At 30.9% G+C, this 22705-nt stretch overlaps 1 protein-coding gene across 15 annotated transcripts in view; it reads right to left on the bottom strand.

Moving 5' to 3' along the window:
* LOC105223170 (neurobeachin) overlaps window positions 1–22705 on the bottom strand; it is a 569805-nt gene that overhangs the window by 60596 nt on the left and 486504 nt on the right. For 7 of the 15 annotated variants that reach the window (XM_049455300.1, XM_049455296.1, XM_049455295.1 and 4 more), the window contains 10 exons: window positions 21826–21947; window positions 21043–21169; window positions 19559–19678; window positions 19327–19473; window positions 16840–17302; window positions 16566–16660; window positions 8566–8706; window positions 6040–6179; window positions 4140–4353; window positions 3464–3496 (listed from right to left, as the gene is read on the bottom strand). In XM_049455300.1, the coding sequence (XP_049311257.1) occupies window positions 3464–3496; window positions 4140–4353; window positions 6040–6179; window positions 8566–8706; window positions 16566–16660; window positions 16840–17302; window positions 19327–19473; window positions 19559–19678; window positions 21043–21169; window positions 21826–21947 (1602 nt within the window). The remainder of the gene's footprint in view (window positions 1–3463; window positions 3497–4139; window positions 4354–6039; window positions 6180–8565; window positions 8707–16565; window positions 16661–16839; window positions 17303–19326; window positions 19474–19558; window positions 19679–21042; window positions 21170–21825; window positions 21948–22705) is intronic. The other 8 variants (XM_049455303.1, XM_049455304.1, XM_049455309.1 and 5 more) reach the window with 3 other exon arrangements.

Below are 22705 nucleotides of genomic sequence, written 5' to 3'. Positions count from 1 at the left end.
AGGTTAAATACTGTTAAAAGAAATGGAAATAATAATTATTCTTATTTTAATATAAAAATTTTCAAATAAGAATTTATAAAATTTTTTGATGATTTTCAAAAATATTGGGAATAATCTTTACTTTGATGCGAAATAGTTATATTGAAAATTTTCAAATAAGAATTTTTCTGTTTTATTTTTTTCATAAATTAAAATTTTTAATATTTTGTTCATAAAAATATGAAAAATATTTTTAAAAAAAATTGGAAGTAATAATTATTTCAATTATATTTTTATTTAATTTCATCATTAAACGAATAAGAAGTTGATAAAAAAAAATAATTTTAGAATTGTCATAATTTAGTTTAAATTTAATTTATATTAGAATTAATATATTATATTTTCACTCAACAAAAAAAATTTGAACAAAATTTAATTAAAAAAAGTTTTTGAAAAATTTTAATTAAAATAAAAGAAAACAAAATAAAAACTATAAATACAATAACAAAAAAGTATACTAAATTTTCTAATAAACAAATTAATTAAAAACAAGATATATTTTAAAAATAATTTCATTTGTAAAGAAAAAGAGATATTCTTATTGACATTTAAAAAAAAATTTAATTAATAATTTTAAAATTAAATATAAATATTTTTATGAAATAATTATTATTCTTTTTATTTCTGAATTATAGAACTGATATTTTGAGGAGGGTTTAGTAAATATTGTTTATAAAAAAATATAAAAATTAAATTAAATTAAAAATATTTATGTATATAAATTTCAAAATCTATGTACATACATAAGTATATGTTTTCTAATTATAGTTTTTTAAATTTTTGTAATTTAAAACCGACTCTGCAGCTTTCGAGAACCAGCAAATCTACTTATTGGTTTTATTGATTATAAAAAGTACAGAAACAGAAGAATTGAGAAGCATGTAAAAAATATTTCTTTAGTTTACTAATATAGATTCTGTGTACGAGTTATATTTTATATATAAAAAAATAATTAAATCAAAAATTAAAATAAAAAAATGTTCACAAAAAGAGATTTTTTTTCATTCAATATAAATTTTGTAAACCCCTGCAGTTCGAAAGCTCGCTCTCACATATGTTTAAATTTCGGAACAAAGAACTCGTAGGGAATTGTTGTATTTCTTCACCTGATAGAACTGTAGTTGTTTTGTTTGCGGTGTTTGGACGATTAGGAGTTGTTGTTTTTATATCATACACATACGAGATTTTTAATATTTTTTAGACATAGTTTTTTAATTTAAGTAATACATTTCATTGTTTGCGTGTTGAAGAGCAGCGAAAGAGATGTATTTCAATGCAATTTTTTTATTTTCAAGTTTAGCCAATTTTTTTATTCAAATAAAAGATGGCGATGAAAAGTGAAAGCGATAGGCAATTGAGGTTAGCAAGTTTCGAGTTAAAAAAAAAATAATAAAAATTTATGGAAAAAGAAAGAGACATTCAAAAAAGTGAAAAGTTTCATTAGTTTTCGGTACAAGCATTGCTATATAGAAAAAAGATTTAAAAGGTTGTTGTAATACAGTTTTAGAGGAAATATTGTAAAATAACAATATGAGGAAAATTTTTTAATTTGTATTTGAAATTTTCGATTAATTTTGTGAAATTTTCGTAACATTTCTGAAATACTTTCATTATTTTTTTTCAAGCAAGAAAGTTAATATATTTGGAGCATTTTTGCTTGAAAAGTTTTTTCGAAAACATTTTTTAAAAAATTTTGAAACGCATTCGTAATTTTTTGAGTATTTTTAAAAAAATTTCGAAATGTTTACGGAAACATTTTATATAAATTGTTTGACAAGTTTTCAAAAATAGTTTTGAAAACTTTTGTAAAAATTTCGTAGTTTTTTGGACTATTTAAAAAAAAATGCCAAATATTTTTAGAATAATTTGTTTGACGCGTTTTCGAAAATATTTTTAAAAATATTTTGAAACATTTTCGTGACTTTTTTATACATTTTTAAAAAAATTTGAAAGGATTTTTAAAATAATTTTTAATAAAAATGTTTGACAAGTTTTTGATATTTTTTCGCAAATACTTTTAAAAAGTTTTGAAAAATGTTCGTAGTTTTAGGGTATTTCAAAAAAAAATTTCGAAATATTTTTCTATTTTTCGTAATATTTCTCAAACATTTTCAACATAAAAGAGTTACGATTTTCGGAGCACCGTCGAAAATTTGTTTCAGAAGTTTTGAAAATTTTTGGAAGAAATTTTTAAACATTATTTTTATCAATTTCGCAATTTTTTTTTTTAAGAATAACATGTTTTACAAGTTTTCGAAAATATTTTGAAACATTTTCGTAACTTTTTTGATATTTTTAAAAAATTTCGAAATGTTAAAATAATTTTGATTAAAAACGATTGACAAGTTTTTGATATTTTTTCGCAAATACTTTTAAAAAGTTTTGAATGATTTTCGTAATTTTAGGGTATTTCAAAAAGAAATTTCGAAATATTTTTCTATTTTGAAGAAGTTTTGAAAATTTTTCGAATAAATTTTATAAACATTACTTTTATCAATTTCGCAATTTTTTTTTTTAAGAATAACATGTTTTACAAGTTTTCAAAAATATTTGAAAAAACATTTTTGTAGTTTTTTTGGATAAATTTCAAAGAATTTCGGCAAACTTTCGAAATTTTCCAAAATTTTCGTAAAATTTTTGAAGCATTTTCATAACTTTTTTGAAAAATTTTAGTAACTTTTTTGGATCTCCTTCGAAAATATTTTGAAAATTTGTTTCACAAGTTTTTGAAAATTTTCGAAAATATTACAAAAAATTGTAAAAGCTTTGGTAATTTCTTAGATACTTTAAAATAAAATTCGAAATGTTTTTAGAATAATTTTTAATAATTTGTTTGATAAGTTTTCAAAATATTTTTTAAAATTTTGGTTGAAATATTTTCGTAAATTTTTGGATACAAACTTTTTTTGGTTTATATAAATTTCAAAATATTTTCAGAAAAATTTCGAACAATTTGTTTGACAAGTTTTCGAAAATATTTAAAAAAAAATCGAAATGTTTTCGAAATAATTTCGAAAAATGTTCGTATAATTTCTAAGATATTTTGGTAATTTTTTGTAGACATTTTCAAAACATTCTATGAACATTTTCGATATTATTTTGAAATTTTTTTTTTTAAGGAACTTTTTTTTAAACACACTTTTCAAACAAATAGCTGGTAATGAGGGCATGCAAACAACAACATAAAGAAATATGTTGTAAAAATGATAGACATTCAAAGGCGGCACTAGCGGAGGTTTTAGCTGGTATTTGGAGAATTTCATGACAGGTTAAAGCAGTTCAATTATCTTAAATTAATTTTTCAAGCATAATCTTTGCAAAAAGAAAATATGTATAAAATTATTATTTTTTTTTAATTTAGCCACTAATTTTTAACTAGAAATGCATTAAAATAAATTAATTACATAAGCTAAATTATGTTTACTTTTTTATATGGAAATCGCAAGGCCACGCTTAACTGTAGACATTTATAAAACAAGAATTTAAATAAAAGAAAGAAAGAAGAATTATGAAAGAAATATTTTTCTGCTCTCGAGTGTACAGCAAAGATTTACAATTTAAGAATTCATAAAATAAACACTTCATGCATTTGTAAAAGTACGCAATTTGGAGACCTACTTAAAGCTATAAAATAAATTTATTTGTTTTTTTTCAATCATACTTAGATTTACAGCAAAATCGTAACAGCCAATTTTATATTTTTTACGTCAAATTTATCGACACTTGAACAAGGCAATTTATATTTATATAATATACATAAAATACATACATACATACATACATGCCAGCTATGCGCAAGACCGTTATGCCATAGCAAATACATAAATTCGCACTTAGAAAACTTAAGTTAATCGACTTACAAATACATACATATATATGCATGTACATAGGTAATAACTTACAATATGCGCAAAATAAGGAATCGGAAATTTCAACAACTCTAAGCTTTCAACACTTTTGTACACACAAATGTACATACATATATTAATAAGCATTTAATACATATACATATATACATACTGGTACTGTTAATAAAAGGCCATAAATAACGGCAGATTTTCGTCTTATTTGCATACGATTGGAGAAATCGCAAAACTCACCTGCTTCAGCAATAAATCACTATTCGCCGACAGACATGTCACCAAATATTTGGTTAAATTCAGAAATGAACCCAAAACTTCCAGCGTCAAGTGTTCGCGCGACGAACGCTGCAACATAAACGAGATGACTAGGAATCCACGATTCTGTATCATATGTTGTTGTACGGTTTGTGATGTTTCGACTAATTCACAAATGAAACCCAAAAGTTTAGAACTGCAAGAAGAAGTGTGGAAGCGTTGACAGGGGATGCATTAGAAAAGTTCTGATTTGGGGTTACAGGTATAATAAAGTAAATTTATGAGTTCTTATAATTTCTTGTTCATTAAAATTTCCAAATAAATTATTAAATTATTTTTGATTTGATAAATAAGACAATATTTAAAGAGGTCTGGTGCTTAAATCTGGTACAATTAGGTATGCGTGGGTCGAACTTAAAAGTAGTTTATGCTGATAAAATGGACACAAATGCTTTTGCAGAAGAAGTAGCTCTTCTTAAAAACCTGGTCTCACCTTAAACATCTAGGTTTGTTCAACAATTTTGAAATATTATATGTATTTACAATATATTATCTAATGAAGACTGGTTTACCTTTGTCTAACTAAAAGAGCTTCATGCAATAATGATGCTTTGATTCACCTCAATATTAAACTTTTGCCGACGAAAAGTACTGAGACAATTATTTTGTAATAACTTCAGTTAAACAAAGAAGGTTTTGCAAAATTTCTGACTAACTTCTTCTTCCAAATATTTAAATATTTCTGCCTCTTTAAATGCATTTTTGGAAAATGGTCGAACTGATCCAACTCCGTTTTAGAGTTTTTAGGAATTCAACTTAGATATTTTTCAAGAAGTTTCTGTGCAGTTTTCAGATCACAAGATCAGCAGTAGATTAGTATGACGTATTCTAACATTACCTAAGAATAACCAATAGACAGATTAACCGTTAGAAAGGTTCAAAGGCTTAATATTTTATAAGTTTAAGTGGATTTTGGGCAAATCAATTGAAAATCAAAGCATACATTAGGGATACGCCAGAGAAATATACGGTTCAGATATTTGCTATTTATTTGAAGTTGGTTTAGCAGTTCTATGTGAAAATTTTTATACCGAGTGTATAAAATATTTAATATTTTTGAACCGCATAATCTAAAAATTTATCAGACATCGACATACTATTAACCAGAGAGAACAATTCGGGCAACACGGACACAAAATAATGGATATTTTAGAAAACCATTATTAACTAAGTATTCTCAGTAAAAGTGGGTAGGTTTTAGATAATTTTTTTGCAATGCGGAGATCATTGAAATAATTGTTATGAAGGTAATATCCCATATTCCATTCATATGTCAAATGAAAGCCCTAAATGCGCTCTAGATGATCGATGTGGTTTCACCCATTCAGCTTACATACTTCGGACGCTAGATGCCGCGGTATGGCGGAAGAACATCAAAAATAGGCTTTATGCATTCTAGTGGATTCACATGCACCTAGACATGGTAGGCGGATGGTTGATGGTGATAACGAAAGTCCTGACATGCCTCCATACGATCCATGTGGTTTCTATTAATCAATTTAATCGGTGGTTTGACTGAGAAAGCCGACAGCCTTGTTATTTTCAATACTATTTCGAGCCATCTGACAATATTTATAAGATTATTTTTCTGGTTTAATGAACCGTTAGCTTCTGCTTTGCTGTACATAATTCGAAAGGGCTAGAAATACGATTTATCGTATATATAAATTTGTAAAGTCTAGCTGAGCGATTGCAACCTCTGTTACCCTTATAAGTTTATTAAAAATACACATGACAAACCATATCATATGTAAGTCGAATTTTGATTTTTAAAATGATAATCTATATAATAATTTTAATTTTATGTTTGTAGCTTACTCACCATAGCGTCGGATCGCGTTTTATATCGCTTATGCCCTCATGCGCCATATCCAGTTGCGAGAATAACGGAAATAGCACTTGAATGCCACCAATGGAATTTAATGTACAGTGTATTGAGTGTGTAACGACAGCCTTAACGTCCTGCAGATGGGAATATAAGAAGAAAGGAGTATACAAATTTCGGTAAGTACAAGTTGATAAAAATTTGTATATATACTCGTATACATACTCATATATACATATATTTGGGATAAACATACTAAAATAAATTCTATATAAAGAAAAAATTTATATATAAAGAATGAAAATGCATTAAGCGCTAAAATTATTAAAATAGCAGATTAATATTTGAGAAATCAGTTTTATTTTCTTGCCAACATTCAAAAATTTTTCAAATTTCTTATATGCATGCTATACTTCCAACTTCATCCTGTAGCACATATGCGTACTAAGCAGGGATATATGTACTTGTATATAATTACGAGTATATTGGATATCGTCTTTATGTGGACATGGGTATGCATATACATACAAACTTGTATGTATTTACGTAAATTTATTTTATTTTTTATTTATATAAACGATCTGTTGAAAGTAAGCTTTTGATAAGTCTCGATTTCTTTCTCATCAAAAATTAATAATTTAATACAAAATTTGTGCTAAGAAACGCCTAGGGCTATATAATATCGAATTCCTACACATATCCATGTGGACAGGCTCTTCCAATATCTAAAGAATTGAAACACATGTATATATACATACGTACATTATAAGTATATATGTACATTGTTATCTAAGCATTTCGTTATAATTATGCCAGAAACCGCCGTCGGCTTTTATAAAGTATGAAATGTCAAAATGGAAATCGCAGCTTAAATTTCATTTATTATCCAAAGATTTGAGAAAATTGTTAGAGCCACTGATATTTTATATTTCCTTTCATCTTTCATCTTGCACATTTTTTATCTTACATGCCTTTCAACACATATCAGATTTACACATATGTAGCTTTAGACCAAACGCAGAGTTAAATTCCATTGAAAGCAACTGCTTACAAAGCTTTTAAAGCTCTTTGGCATTTAATCGCTAACTAAGCTGCTACTCTCTTAAGCTGAATATTTGTTGAATATGTGCTGATAAAATGTTGACAAAATTTATTTGAAGGCTGGCCTTGCTTTCCAACCGCTTCTGCATACAGCTCTTTATTCAGCTAACAATTTTTTAAACTGACAAAGTTTCTAAAGCCTCGTAATTCTTTTCTGGCGTTATCATTTAGTGCTTTATTTATTTGTAATTTGCTCAAGCTCGATTAGAGACGAAAGCCAAAAGGTCTGAAAGCCTTCGTATGAAGAAGCAGGAAGAATCGAATGTTGGTTTTGAATCTTCTAAAGATGGACCACCAAGGCGACTCAAACGCCTCAAGCCTGGTTATGTTGTTTTAGTTGAAGCGGCAAGAAAACATTTCAAAACTATTTCTGAAGGAACTTACTGAGTTTCTAGCTTCTTCTTATAAGATTTAGGATTTGAATCGTAGTGTGAATGGGTTAGTTGGGCAGAGTTATACTAAAAAATTATATCTATTATCATGTGCTCTGTGGTATGCTGTAAGGTTTCATACTAAGCTTAGTCTCATATTAGTTCCAAAATACAATAGAACACGTTAGTGTTGCTTGACTTTAAGAGCTGTTAAAATATTATGAATACGAGTATATAGTAAAACCAATCAAAATTATTCTTACAATAAAGAGAGAGAGCTGAATAGCATTGGGTTAACGTTTTTACATAAAATCTCCCAATGAACGAAAAAATAAAAGGAAACATCGGAGACTTTATAAAGTCTGTGAGTCGATTTAGCCATGTTCCTCTGTCCGGAGGCAAACTAGTCCCTCAGTGTTTGAGATTTTGTACTGAAATTTTGTACACTGATTTCTCATTCCTAGAAACTGCTCATTCGTCACGAAATTTGACACAAATATAAGTCAAAGTTAACATTGTAATCTTCGAACAGATCGGCCCCACTATATTATATCGCTGCAATAGAAACTGATGATCGAAATCACGTCCTTGTATTGAAAACTTTTGATGAGATATGTTCAAAATTATAATATAATATAATAATAATATAATCTAACGCAAAACTACCATATTCCAATAAAGCTTTCAATCGGACCTCCAAATATCGTCCTTGTATGGAAAACTTTTTTATTTGTTAAGATATCTTCACGAAATTTTACATGAATATTTGTCAAAATCTCCGAATATATTTTCCAGATCGGCACACTATATCATATCACTGGCATACAAACTGATTATCGAAATAAATATTTTTTTATTAAAACTTCTTTTTTTTGTGAAGGGAATTTAGATTCGGTGAAGCCGAAGTTAGCGTTACTTCTAGTTTTCTTTTCGTTTTCTTACTACTTATTATATAGAATAGTCTTATATACCTTGATATATAATATAGGTATAATAATTAATAAATAAATTACATAAAAATAGAATTTTTTTAGCATTTCGCTCGACTTACCTGTAACATAAGTGCATGCGGTGTATGTACAAAGTATGAAACATTCCCTTTGGGTGCGGATTGTAGACACAGCTGGCCATCGGTTGCCACTGGATTGTACATGAAGACGATGGCATTTGACAATTTGCCATCGTAGAGTACCTGCAGCGCCAATATATGCATGTAGACGTGTGTATGTGTGTGTTTCGTTGAGTTGTACACATAAGCGCATAAGAGGGTTGCCATAGCGTTGCGAAAAATAATTGAAAATAATTAGAGAAAGGAACAAATTAGTAAAAAATATGATAGAAACATGTGTGCTTTTGTTGCATGTTTGTATATACATAAATGTTTTTACACATGTACATATGTATGTATGTAAGTAAGTAATAATGCTTTAAAGCAGTTGAAGGACACAAATCGTTGGACGTTTAGGCGGTAAAATGACGGTGCGCTTGCGAAATGGTGCGGCTCAGCTCGATTTGCTGCTCAATTTTGTTTTTCTGTTTTGTTTTCTTACTTTACTGTTATTATTATTATTAGTTTTTGTTTTTGTTGTTTTGACACTGCTGTACAGTTGCATTGATTATGTGTGTTGTCACTTAACATTTACTTTGCTGAGGGAAAAACACTTGATTTCGTTTGGTAATTAAAAAAAGACAAAAATAACAAAAACAAAGACGAAGAGTTATAAAAGAATTAAATGAAATAACGGTATACACATAATAAATTAAAGCTGCTGGCGTGGTGTAAAGCTTATTATTTGCGAAAAAAGTAAACAAATTGCAAAAACAAAATTCATTTTATTACAAGTGCGCGTGTAACGGTAAATAATTCAAATTTACACTACATAAAAAACTTGAATGTCAAATTATGAAAAGCGCTATCATAACTTTCACGCAGTTATAATAAAATATACAACAAAAAAGTTAAGAAAAAATTTGATTGACTCTTGCGTTGGCCGTACAATAACAATAATAATAAAATTTTACACATTCACGCCACCTACAGCGAGCGAGTGGCTTTTATGAATACATTTTGCATGGAAAAAATTTGGCAGTAAATATGTCATTAATGTCAGCAGGCGTTGCCGTATGTTAAAACAAAATTATTTTAACATTTTTAACGCTTTTTTGTCAATGCGTTGTGTACACTGGCTCTCAATTGAAGACAATTATTTGTCAGCTGAAAAATAAATTCTTCACATTCATATATAAATCATAACTGTTTTTGCGGACTTCATAAAAATAATGAAAGAGAAACTGAAATAAAAAAAATAAGAAAAAAAATTTTAATAAAAAAATAATAATACAAATGAAAGTTGGGTGGATTTTTCTGCTAAACGTAAACTATTTGGGGAATTTGAGAAAATTTCTTGCTGTGAATTACAACTGAAATTATTTCGCTATTTGCACCAACTTTATACAATATAATAAAATATTTTCGAATCACAAGTGCTCTAACTTGGCTAAAAACGAAAATGTCATCCGAATTTGTCCGTGGATTAAGCCTTTGTCAAGAAGACATTATCAAACCACTGGTCGAAAAAAAATTCAAAAATATTACCTAAAATTTGGTCGTTTTAGGTCTATCATAGAGCATAATATTGAGAATATACAGAAAAAATTTGATGGCGACTTGATTATTTATTGCCGAGTAATCATAAAGCATATTAAAAATAATAAAAAACTGTTTCGAGAAAATGCGTTTATGGATATACTCGTACTGTAAGCTCTGTTGGTATGAATTGTATGACATTTTGAAAAATATAAATTCACGAAATATTCAGGAATGCAGACATTTTTCTTTAAATCTTACACTAAGTGTGCTTCAAAACCATCGAAACGAGATCACATAAGCACCAGTCTAAAAACGCAAGTTTTTAAAGCAAATTTGCTATTTAGCATATGTCATTATAAAGTTCCTTCATCAAACTAAACATTTCAGTTAACCTATCTAAACGGTAGTATTGGTCTTCACGATGTCCAACCCAATTTGCGATTTATTTTTTGTACTACTGAGGATATAATGTTCAAAAAAATATTAGTAATCAAAATTAAAGTTTCATAAAAATCCTAATATTTGACATTTACTAATAAATAAAAGTTAAGAGAGTGTTGCCCGAAAAATATTAAACAAATTTACGCTGCGATAGGTGTTAATCTGCCACAATTATGTCGCGTAATTTAGCCCAAATTATAAACACAATCGTGTCTCTCCAGCGAATCGAACAAACTATAAGTACTTTTGGTGTAACACTAGTAAAGAGACCAAAAATGACCTAAACCACAAACGAGGCTATTACCCACAAAATATCAAAAAAGGCCATAAAATAATTTTTGATGACCCTGAAGTGAAGCTGTTCGTGATAGCGTGAAATCTGAGTGCCACTTTTGTTCAAAAACAACGACGAGTTGGTTCAATGGATGAAACAGGGCTCAATCATTTCACTTCGAAGATCAATCGACAGTCTTCGGAGTGGACTGCACACGAATGCCCCTTTCCAAAGCGTGGAAAACGCAGCAGTCCGCTGGCAAGATTATGGCATCTATATTTTAAGAAGCATATTGACTTTTTTTTGTTGAATACCTTGAAAAAGGAAGGACCACCAAGAGCGACTATTGCATAGCATTAATAAACCGTTTGAAGGATGAAATCGTCGAAAAATGACCGCATGTGAAGAAAAAAAAGTGGTTGTTTCACCAAGACAATGCATTGTGTTACAAGTTGGTGAAAATGATAGCAAAATTATGGAATTGAGCTTCGGATTACTTCCGTATACACCGTATTCTCCAAATCAGGCCCACAGCGACTATTTCCTTTTCTCAAATCTCAAGAGAATGCTCGCTGAGTAAAAATTTTCGTGGAATAAAGATTTGACCGCCAAAACAGAGGCATATTTTGAAGCAAAGTACAAATAGTTCTACAAAAATGGTATCCAAAAGTTGGAGGGTCGCCATAATCACCCTTGAAGGGAATTACAGATATGTTGAATGAGAAAAACGAATTTGGCCAAGAAAATGAATTTTACTGTGGTAGGTAAGAACCTACCACAGTAAAATACATTTCTATTCAATTGACTTTTTACATCCATTCTAATATAATAACTTTGCCTCTAAAAATATTTAAACTTTTGGGGTTGCTTTTTAGTAGTTTGCGGCTGTAGTTGGCCAGCAAATTTTTGAATTTTCTCACAAATTCTGCAACGATTTTATACTAGCAATAATTGTATATACATACATATGTATATATGCACACAAGAATATTACTTCACCCAGCTGATATAATGCACGTTATAAGCCGTCAATAAAGCTGACTGCTTGTTGTGCTCTCCATTTTGTTTTGAAACACTCGAAAATGCAGGCAGCAGCCACTTGCACTGCAAGCATATATATACATAAGGACACATACATATGTTTATGGTGTGTACATGGGTAATCGATAAGCCGCTTTCTTCAAATTCTGCTGCTGCTATTTGCCGCTCCTCAACATTTCACGCTGGACTAAGTATAATGCTTGCAGTAAGCCCCCAGCTAGCATTATTAGACCAGAAATAGCTGCAGCCGGAACAAAGCATGGCAAATTATGAGACAAAACAACGGTACAGAGCGCGGCTTGTAGGTGGCAGGAAGAGTGTGTGGCAATGTGCTAAAAGTGGAAAAGCTGCAAAGCACTCAAGTGCTTAATTGCTTTCGAGTGCATAATCGATGCAAGAGCATGTTAATTGTATTCATATTTATACACAAATCCCTAAAGGGTAGTGTGAACACATATACATTTGTTTTTATACACATATGTGTTTGTGCATGTACATGTATTGTATATATATTACAAATACAAAATACACATTAATAATTGCCAGCTTAACTGCTTAATATAAATTGTTGAGCTGAAAAATGTTTGGAATTCTGAAGAGCAAATGTAGGGAGTATTAAAAAATAATTGCAAATACAATGAAATTGCACAAAAACAACTGGAAAGCGCTGCTGAAATGAAAATAAAGCTGTACTACCTTCGTATTAAATTAATTTCACCCCGAAAGTTAGTAAAATCTCCACCAATCACTAAAGTTTCGCACTCACGGCGCACAGTGCGCCTATGCGCCCTGAAGTATGCTAACAATTTCCGCTGCAATGCCACTGAATGCAGCTGTGCAGACACAGTGGCACGCCTACAAGACGCTCTCGGTAGGCGTGTAGGTCTCAAAGGCCAAGTGAAGGACGTAACTTTTTGCTGCTGTTGTTGTTGCAGGCAAAGCTTGCTTCGCGTGGCGCATTCAACTGGTAGCACAACACACGCGGGAGTTAAGGCCGCAGCGCTTGTGTCAGTATAATACAAATACATTTACAACACTCAAGTGAATTACTCAACATTTCTGCTACATACATACATGTATGTGAGTGTGTGTGTATGTGTTTGCGATTGAGCGGCATGATGATGTGGAAAAGCGGCAGCACGCTGCGCTGCGCCGCCTTGCAACTCAATTAATTGCGAGCGCGTGAATTTCATGCTCTAATAATTTCAATAATTGAAAAAAGTGTGAGTGGAATATCGCATCCTTGTGCTTGTATTTGCGCTTGCAGACACATGCAGCAGGCACACGTGTGCGCTTGTAGGCGCCCATTTGCACTTGAGCTGCTGCAAAGCATTGAAAAAGTCGATTTCTCGCATTGAAAGTTATTTGTTGCAATAAGCGTTTGCTTAGAGTTTTGCACACGCTTTTGCTTTTACACAACATTTGCGCATATTCTCTCTCTATCCGCTTGCCTTCTTTCTATGTATCTGTTCATTCATGTTGCTTTAGGGATACGGTTATGTTAAACTTTTAATTGCTTCGCCTCGTGAGGTGCATGCATGATTTTTGTAAAGTTTTTCGTTTGCCTTGCAACTGCAATAACAATGTGGTGGGTGTAAAGAAATTTTCTATGAAAATTAAATTCAGTAGCGGCGTTTGCATTTCAAAACATTTTGCTTGGAACCGTAGTTCTAGCTTTTAAAGTTTGATTTTAAAAATAATAAATTTTCTTCTAGAACATGTTTAGTATTATTTTGAAGTTAACTTTTCGTATTTGAGCCGTAAAACATATTAAAATTTGTTTTTTGTTTCAATGTAAAGCATAATTTTGAGTTTTGGATTTCTTAAAGTAAGGAACAATTTTCGAATTAATTTCATTTTAAAACTTGAAATTTAGATTTGCTTAATTTCCATTCTACTTTCCTTAACATATATGTTTAAAACGTGCTTTTATAAATACAAAATAAGTACAATATTAAATAAAACCCTGTCAATATCAAAGCGATAGAACCTAGAAGTGCGCTATTGCCGCTATGAAGCAGAGTATCGAATAAGTTTTAAATAAGTCCATTCGCCATTGCTCGTAACTATTCGAGCTGTACCCTTCCACTTTATGCAGATTTTATAATAGGATCTGGGGTTTCGGGCTGTCAAAGTCCATCCCGTATATGAATTTAAGCCAAACGTCCGTCAAGCGCGTATACCGTTCAGTAAAAGGGCTCAAAACGAGAGGGTCTCCAAATCCAATTTTCACAACAGAACTATGTTCAGCGATGAAACTCACTTTTGGTGGAATGGGTACGTTAACCACTTCGGTAAGGCACCAATCGGCCAAAAAACGTTGCCCACGGCCGGCATTCACCGTCCGCGCGCTGCCTCGTTTGTCGAAAGATGTGTGATAAGAAAAGCCTTGAAACACTGAAAGCTTGTTTTACATTACAGGCGGTATGTAAGAGATAAGAAATAAGATAAAATTCTTGGCTGCCAACTATAGTCGACGCTCGTACCGAAATGGTTAATAAACAAACTTGTCGCATTTGGAGTTAGACGCCATTACATTCTTAAAAAACTGGTGTGCTTTATGGACAGAAGGAAATATTGGTCCATATTTCTTCAAAAATGTAGCCGATCATTATAGTCAAGGGTTAATGTTATAGAGAAATCATTCCTTCTTGTCTTAATTTAATTGGTTGATCTGCACGAGCCTTAGTTCCATAAAGACGGCCATACAGCAAACGAAACAATCATTTTATTGAAGGAAAATTTTGGTGAATGCTTGAAGGTGCCCTCCAAGAACGTTAGATTTAACACCGCGATACTTTTTTTGTGTGGTTATGTGAAGTTGCTTTTCTAAGTAGAAGAACCAGAGGCGATTAACAGCTTGAAAGAGAATATTCGGCACGTTATTGCTGGAATACGAGGTGTGTTCAAAAAGTATCGCGAAAGATTTGCTGACAGTTTTCTTCGATTGCAGAGGCGTGGTGCATCATAAGTTCTTGCCACAGGGAAGAACGGTCAATAAGGAATATTACCTGCAAGTTATGCGCAATTTGCGCGAAGCAATCCGCCAGAAACGCCCGATAACGCCCCTGCTCACACACAGCGTTGCTTGTTTTTTTTGGCCAAAAATAGCACACTAATGATGCCGCAGCCACCGTATTTCCCAGATCTAGCCCCCTGTGACTTTTTCTTGTTCCCTAAACTGAAGAGGCCGATGAAAGGACGACGTTACGCTTCTCTTGACGAGATAAAAACGGCATCGAAGGAGGAGCTGAAGAATATAAAAAAAAAAATGATTTTTGAAGTGCTTTGAAGATTGGAAAAACCGTTGGCACAAGTATATATACATATAACATGGGGATTACTTTTAAGGGGACAATATAGATATTCATGAATAAATAAATAATTTTTGAAAAAACACAAAATTCGCGATACTTTTTGAACACACCTCGTATGTATATTGGTTATGGTGTGTGAGCTAAATAAAATAAAAAAAATAAAACTTAGAGAGCATCTATTTTTGTTAGTGATATATAATATTGGCAAAAACTAGAATACTCGCATTATGTCTATCTCACTTATACATATGTACCTAAAAGAGAAATTTCAGGATTTCACAGTGAATGTTAAATTCATTCGGAGCAATGTTTTCCTACACCTGAAGATATTTCACTGGCTTGGTTCATTGAAAGTTGCAAGAACATGAAATTTTCGGTTACACCCTAATAATGATATCTTTAACGCTTCTTCGTTAAATTAATGGAAAACAGATCCTAAGCTCAAAACTTATGCGAAGGAAATATTTTTTTCTTATAAAAACTTACACAAAGATAGATAATATTGGTAGCACTGCTCATCAGCCAACTGTTTCCTGTACCAAAAATTTAAAAAATTTTCTGAAAAAATATTTGAGGCCCTTAAATTTATTATGATCTTCCTTTCTAAGGGTGAAATCTTAAACTCTTCGTATAGGCATATACAAAAGATGTGTTGGAAAAGTGAAATAAGACGAGTTTAGACTGGTATAGCTAGCAAGGAACATAATTGAATTAAGTAATTAAGATTGATTTAAATTAATTCATATATATAAACTTTTATAAAAATGTTGAGGGACTCCAAATCAAAATTTAAAATAAATTTTTAAATAAATTTAAAATAAATTTATCATTCGAAAATAAGAGTATATTTGAAGCTTCTCAACACGGTTTGTTAGTTGAAAGCTTTGATCCAGACAGTTGCTTGCACTTTATACACCTCAGTGAAGCTTGAGCTATTAAAAAATGGAATAAAATATTTTTTATTTACAAAGCGTTGGAGAAGTGTTAACAAAAAACAAATATTGAAACTAACAAATCAATACATTCACTATTTTTATACTTTAAGCGAAAGCAGTGAGTTGAATTCGAGTCAAAAAAATAAAAAAATATTATTTACAAACTGAAAACCCTGCACAAAGAACTCATTATCGACTATTAAATTCTAAAAATATTGTTTAAAGCTTTACTACAGGCAAAAAATCGGAAATTTAAGTGAAAACTCAATAAAATGTATTTGAAAGCCACACAAACACACCAGACTGTGCTTTACACGTCGAAAGTTTGCTAATAAGCGTTTGCGAAAAATAAAAAAAAGTGATTTTTTTTTGGCGAAGGAGAACTCACATATACACAGAACATAAGAAATGAATATGCAAGAAAAGAAGAATGTAAAAATATAAAATGCTTACAGCTTTAAGCTGAGTAATTTCTTCGGTCTGACTGGTGTATCCTCTCAAAAGCTCCAAACCGGAGGCGGAAGTCGACGAAATGCGACGCAATTGCTCTACAAAAAAGAAAAAGATCACATGCAATAAAGAAAAACAAAAACAAATTAAGTAAATAAAAATAAATAACAAAGAATAAAATGTCATAAAATTAAGTAGAAAACACTACGCACAAACAAAGAATGGGTAAGAAAGCAACAATAAAAGTATAAACAAATAAATTGAAACAAATAAATACCAAAGGATGTATTTCCGGTTGGCAAATGACACAAAGGATCTGTGATGATTTTGTTGTTGTCACTAGCGCCCGCAGCGCCACCAAATTGATTGTTGTTTGCATTCGTCGCTGTATTATTTCCGCCAGCGCTGTTGGCGTTCGCCGCCGCTGTCGGCTGTGTGGCGCCTGTGCCGGCCGTGGCCGCAGCGCCACCGGACGTCTGATCGACGACCACGACACCGCCCAGCGCATTGAGCACCGCATTGGCCGAGGCGTTACGTGCTGAGAGCACAGCACGTACTTTCGCAAAGGCCGCACTCAAATCGAGCTTCTCATCGGCCCAGTCGATGGCTTGCGCCTCTTGTTCAGCGAGCAGCACCGTCGTCGATATAGTGTTGTTGCTGTTGTTGTTGTTGTTCTGACTCACCCGTTTGTGATTGTCCGGCAGGTTCAGATAGCACTCGTTGTCGAAGCGGAATTGTGACTGTGTGTGCGTTGCGTTGTTGATGGAATTTCGAATTGCGAAATAGAAATTTCGAAGATGAGAAATTTTGAAATTTAATTAGCATTATATTAGCAATTAGTGTAATTTTTTTTGTGCGGTTTATAGTTCGTAAAATTTAAAAATTAAAATATTTTTGTGGAAAAATTAATTTTATAATTTTTTTAACAATTTGTACAGTTAGCGGTAAACATTTTAGCGTTGTTATAGTATTTGCGTTTTTTTGTTTTTTTTTTGTTGGCATGTGCGGTAGAAGCATGTTGAGCGAGTAGGAGTTGCGCGTAAAGAGAAGAAGAAAAAGAACAAAGTGACAATGGTGAGTTTATTTTGCTTTGTAGTTGTGCTGTCGTTTCTATAGCTTTACAATAAAACAGAGGATAATAAAGCTTACATCGGTTTTAGCCTATATACTAAACGTAAACGCCCAGTGTGGTGAAAAATATATTAGTTCATATTTTTATGAATTTATTTTGTTCAGTTTTTATTTAAATAATTTAATTTTTTTTTATTCTTGATTCTACACTTATTATTTAAATTTTTTTAATTTATCTGTTTATTTTTTTAATTTTTTTTTGTATATTTTTTTGTTTTTCAGAAAAAAAATCTAAAAAAAAAACAAAATATTGAAAAAAAAGATAAAATAGGTACTAAATTTTAAGTTTTTTCGAAACAATTGTATTAATTTAAATTTAATTATTTTATATTTTAAAATACATTATTTTTTTTTTTGTTAATTTTAAAAGATTTGGTTTTAAACATTTTATCAAAATAATTTATCTGTTTATTTTTTTTTTTTTGATATTTTTTAGTATAATTTTTTCCTTATTTTTCAGAAAGCAAAATCAAATTTTAAGCCAATGAAACTTTTTTTTTTCTTTTTTTTTAAATAGATATTAATATTTATACCAAAAACTTTCTTGAAACTATTTGATTAATTCAAATTTTTTATTTTATATTTTAAATTAATTTTTTTTGCTATTTTTCAATGTATAAAAAAAATTATTTTTATAAAAATATTATTAAAATTTATTTATGTGTTATAATTTTATAAATTTATATTTTTTTTTATTTTAAGTATTTGATATTTATAACAAATACACTTTCAAAGGATTTTTACTTTTAATTTGGTGCAGCTATTTTGTTATATTTATAATTTTACCATTAAACTTTTATTTAAACGAAAAAAAAAATTTATATTGATTATATTTTGATTTCTGTTTTATATTTAAAAATATTTTTTATTATAATTCTTTAGTTTCGTGTATTTTATTTATTAGAATTTAAAATTTGTTCATGGTATTAACTACAAAAAAAAATAAAAAATTATTATTTTTTAATACATATACTTTTTTTTATTTTTTTTTTCAAATTTTAAATTTTTAACTTCAGTTATATATATTTTGATATTTTTTATATTTTATTTAATTTTTTACATATTTTTTTAAGTATATTTTATTTTCTGAAATGTTAATTTTTTTTTTATTGTGTTATGCTACATTTTTAAAATCAATATTTCTTATTACTTATATTTTCTGTATTTTATTTTATTTCTCATCCAATTCTACATTTTTTATTTGAAAATTATATATTTTTATATTTTTTATATTTTATTAATTCATTTTTATATATTTTTTAGTATATTATAGTATAGTTTTTAGTATATTTTATTTCATTTACTGACATTGAAATATTTATTATTGTACAAATTATCCAACATTTAAAATTTATTATATTTTTAATACATATATTTTTCGTATTTTTTATTTAATTTTATAATTTGTATTTGAAATTTATATTTGGTATATTTTGTTTACTTTTTTATATACATTTTTTAAGGTTTTTCTTTACTGACTGTGTTTAATAAATATATTTCGCTTAATTAATTTATTCATTTAAGATCTATATTTTTAATTAAAATTTTTGTAATTTTTTTATATTTTATAATTTGTATATTATTTTTATATAATTTTTTTGTATATATTTTTTATAAATTTAATTTCACTCACCTTATAACCGGGCCCCAAGCGATGCATCGCGCAAATCTGCTGCGTTGTCAGCGCTTCGCTGAAAAGATAAATCGCCGACATTTGCCCGCAAAAGACACGCTCCTCATCCAGTTCGGGCGTTGCGCCGATGTAACACTTGTCAAATGGCTGCAAGTAAAGCGCGTTGACGCACATTTTGTTAAAATAATAATAAAATAAAAGTTTATTAACAAAGTTGTCTGCTGGTACTCACATCGTTTGTGGAAACGAACCACGCCATTTCGGTACTGGACGCCAATTGTCCATTAACGAGGCACTTTATTTCGCTTTTCGTCCAACGATTATATATGTACACTATGGCAATCATGTACCACTGCAATAAAAACAGAAGAACAAAACAAGGTGATAACAATACAATATTGTAAAAAGAGATTAGAGTTGGGGACTAGTTTGAAAGCTTTTAAAAATGTTTCTTAAATAGCTTAAAACCCACTAAAAACTCATCTTTAGTAATTCTTCGCGGATAGAATTCGACATGAAAGTAACTAAACATAAAACTATCCTTATACAATTTTTTATACAAAAACAATAAGACTAGGCCTTTAGAAGATTCAATGTGAAACCACCGCGATTTAAATCCCTCCACTTAATTATGTTTTGTCTGAACCACCCCGTGATTCTGATGAAGTTCATCAGTACATTAAGTTTTATCTTTGCAACATTCGTTCATCACTTAGGATACCTCGAACGATAGTTGCTATAATTTTCCAATACAAAGCTTTTTCCACATCTTGACTGCTGCAACAAGAGGTTATTGTATGGATTTCTCAGTCTGCCGGCATGTCTGTCAATTAGACAGTTATGTAGTTAGGGATTGACGCCACCGAGTCTCAGCTCTATTTGTAACCTTAGCCAAAGGCATATAAATTCCCTCTTTTCGGAAATTCAACTTTAAGGGCTAATCTGGCTAGTTTATTTGCTCACAGTTACCAGGCTTCACAGTTCGGGAATCCGTTGCAGATTTACATCCATCAAAGGAGCAAGGCATTCTTACACTATCTTCGTTGAACTCGTAAGAGACTTTAATAATTTCAAAGCTGCTTGGCAATCTGCATATTTAAATATATTCCTTGTTGTGAGCACATTCTGAGTTAGAAAAAAAGGCTGACTTGGAAAATACTGCAGCGGTTTGGTAGATAGGAGGCGATACTGGTATATAATTGTACCGAAAAGACCACCTCTCATCACTCGATTATCTAGTTCGGATCCATCCATATAGAGGCATTCCTCTGTGTCCCTATTCACCTCACCCGCTTACTACTCACCTCTGGAAGGGACGGCAATAGTGGAAACCGAATTTAAGTTCAGCTATTAATTTTCTTTAACTCATTGAATAGTTATTTGGGTTGCAGTGCCCAGAACCCTTTTTGCGCGTAACTCGAGGGGTTAATATCATAATGAAATTTGCATGAAAGAGCTATTAAGTATATCTCGGAAATGGTGGTAACTAAGCGAAAACTCTGAAATTTCACACCATGAAAATTTCGAATGTCAAAGCACTATCCATAATTGCACCAATTACACCGAGTGAGCGTGACTTCATGTCAAAACTCACACCTACTAACTAACATTACAACTAAAGCACTCATAAAAGACGAAATATTGTAAGCACTAAAATTAGAAAAAAAAATGGAAACACCCCCACCCAGTGCTTATAACCAATGTGGTAGTACTCACCTTTCTCGGTTGAAATTCATACTTCACACAATGCTGGAAACCTTTGCCTTTGACTTTCATCGATGTAAGCACCAGACAATTGCCAACAAAATGTGCTGTATAGCCGACGCCTTTCGATGTTTTAAAACTGGAATGAGAATGAGAATAAGCAAAATTGAAACAAAAATTTTCACAAATTCGCAAATGATAGAGAGATGTGAGAGTATGTGTGTGTGTGTTGCTAGGAAATCAGGGCGACAATAGCCATGAAGCCAAAGCAGAAATTTGAGCAAAGTGAATGAAGCGAAGAAGAAAATGAGGCAAATTAGTTGCGAATGCTTGAAAGTAGTAGCCGAAGCCGAAGCAGCAGCAGCAGGACTTTGGCACACTCATAAATGAAATGAACGGTGTGAGTACCGTTACAATGAGTATCGCTGCCCAGCTGACCGGGGCGGAATTAATGAATTGCAAATTGCAGCAATATTTCAAATTAATTAAATCAAATGGTATACCATTAAGATGAAATAACGGAACAGCGAACAAAAGCAAGAAATGAAACGTAAATGAAAATGAAAATGAAAATGGTGGGCAAAGCGAATGCATAAAAGAGCATGAAAGTAATAAAGACGACATTGAGAAAAATGTATGTATAGCTTTAAGAGTTGCCGCTGGAAATGTACTAAGTGAAAACCTGCCCGAGAGCGTTTACAGTACAGTTATTATCGTGTTTGAAGATTTGTTACAGATTCGGTATGTGTGTATGTGTATGTGTATGTTTGTGTGTTTGCGTCTTTGTGTACTCACCAATAGAGGTAGGGCTTCTCGCGCTCGATATTCACCGAATTAATAGGATCCAAACGAAACCACGTTGTAAATGTAAAGCCATTTTCGTATGGCCATTTCGCCAGCGGCGGCAGCACCATGGCCTGTAAGCAGGGAAATGAAAAAGAGAAGAAAAGCATATCAATAAATGTTCGGGATTTAGAGTGCCTGTGGAATTTATGACTATTTTAATTAGCTTCATTTGCAATTTTTTAAGCTAAGAAGAGAACCAGCATGTTAACTGAGGTTGATCAATTATTTTTGGGCGGGTAATTAGTATATTGAAAAACGTTTAAGGATTTCTACGCATCGTGAGGTTATGTTAAAGCAAAGCTTGTGGAGATTATTTTATTGTAATTTTTTTCTATATACATATTGGCTTATGCTTCTACTTCTAAATCGAAAACTGAGGAATAGAGCTCATATAGTAGTGTTATTTGAGAAACTATTAGCTGAAAACGTGTCAAAAATGCACTCTCTTTCTCTTTCTCTTGCACTCAAGAAAAGCTTCAAAAGCTCTTGTACTTGAAAATTTCTTTGGAGCAAATTCTGTTACTCCAATTTGGCTTACCACCGAAATCCTTCCATTCCAATCTTCCAGCACTTGATTCCGATCGCTCAGCTATATGCTATAGTGACCCAATCTAAGCAATTTCTTCAAAAATTGTGCCTTTGCCTTAATTAATTACCCATCTTCAATTTCTTGAAGATATTTCGTCAAAAAAAAGCATTCCGTAAAAGCACTTCATACCGATCTTTTAGTTTGTAAGGCAACTATATGCTATAGTGAAGCGATCTGATCAAGTTTTTCGAAGAATATAGCAATACCTTGGATAATAATCTGTGAAAACTTTCATCAAGA

Source organism: Bactrocera dorsalis, chromosome 4 (genome assembly GCF_023373825.1).
Source record: "Bactrocera dorsalis isolate Fly_Bdor chromosome 4, ASM2337382v1, whole genome shotgun sequence".
Classification (NCBI taxonomy): Eukaryota; Metazoa; Arthropoda; class Insecta; order Diptera; family Tephritidae; genus Bactrocera; species Bactrocera dorsalis.
This window is presented reverse-complemented; position numbering and strand designations above follow the sequence as displayed.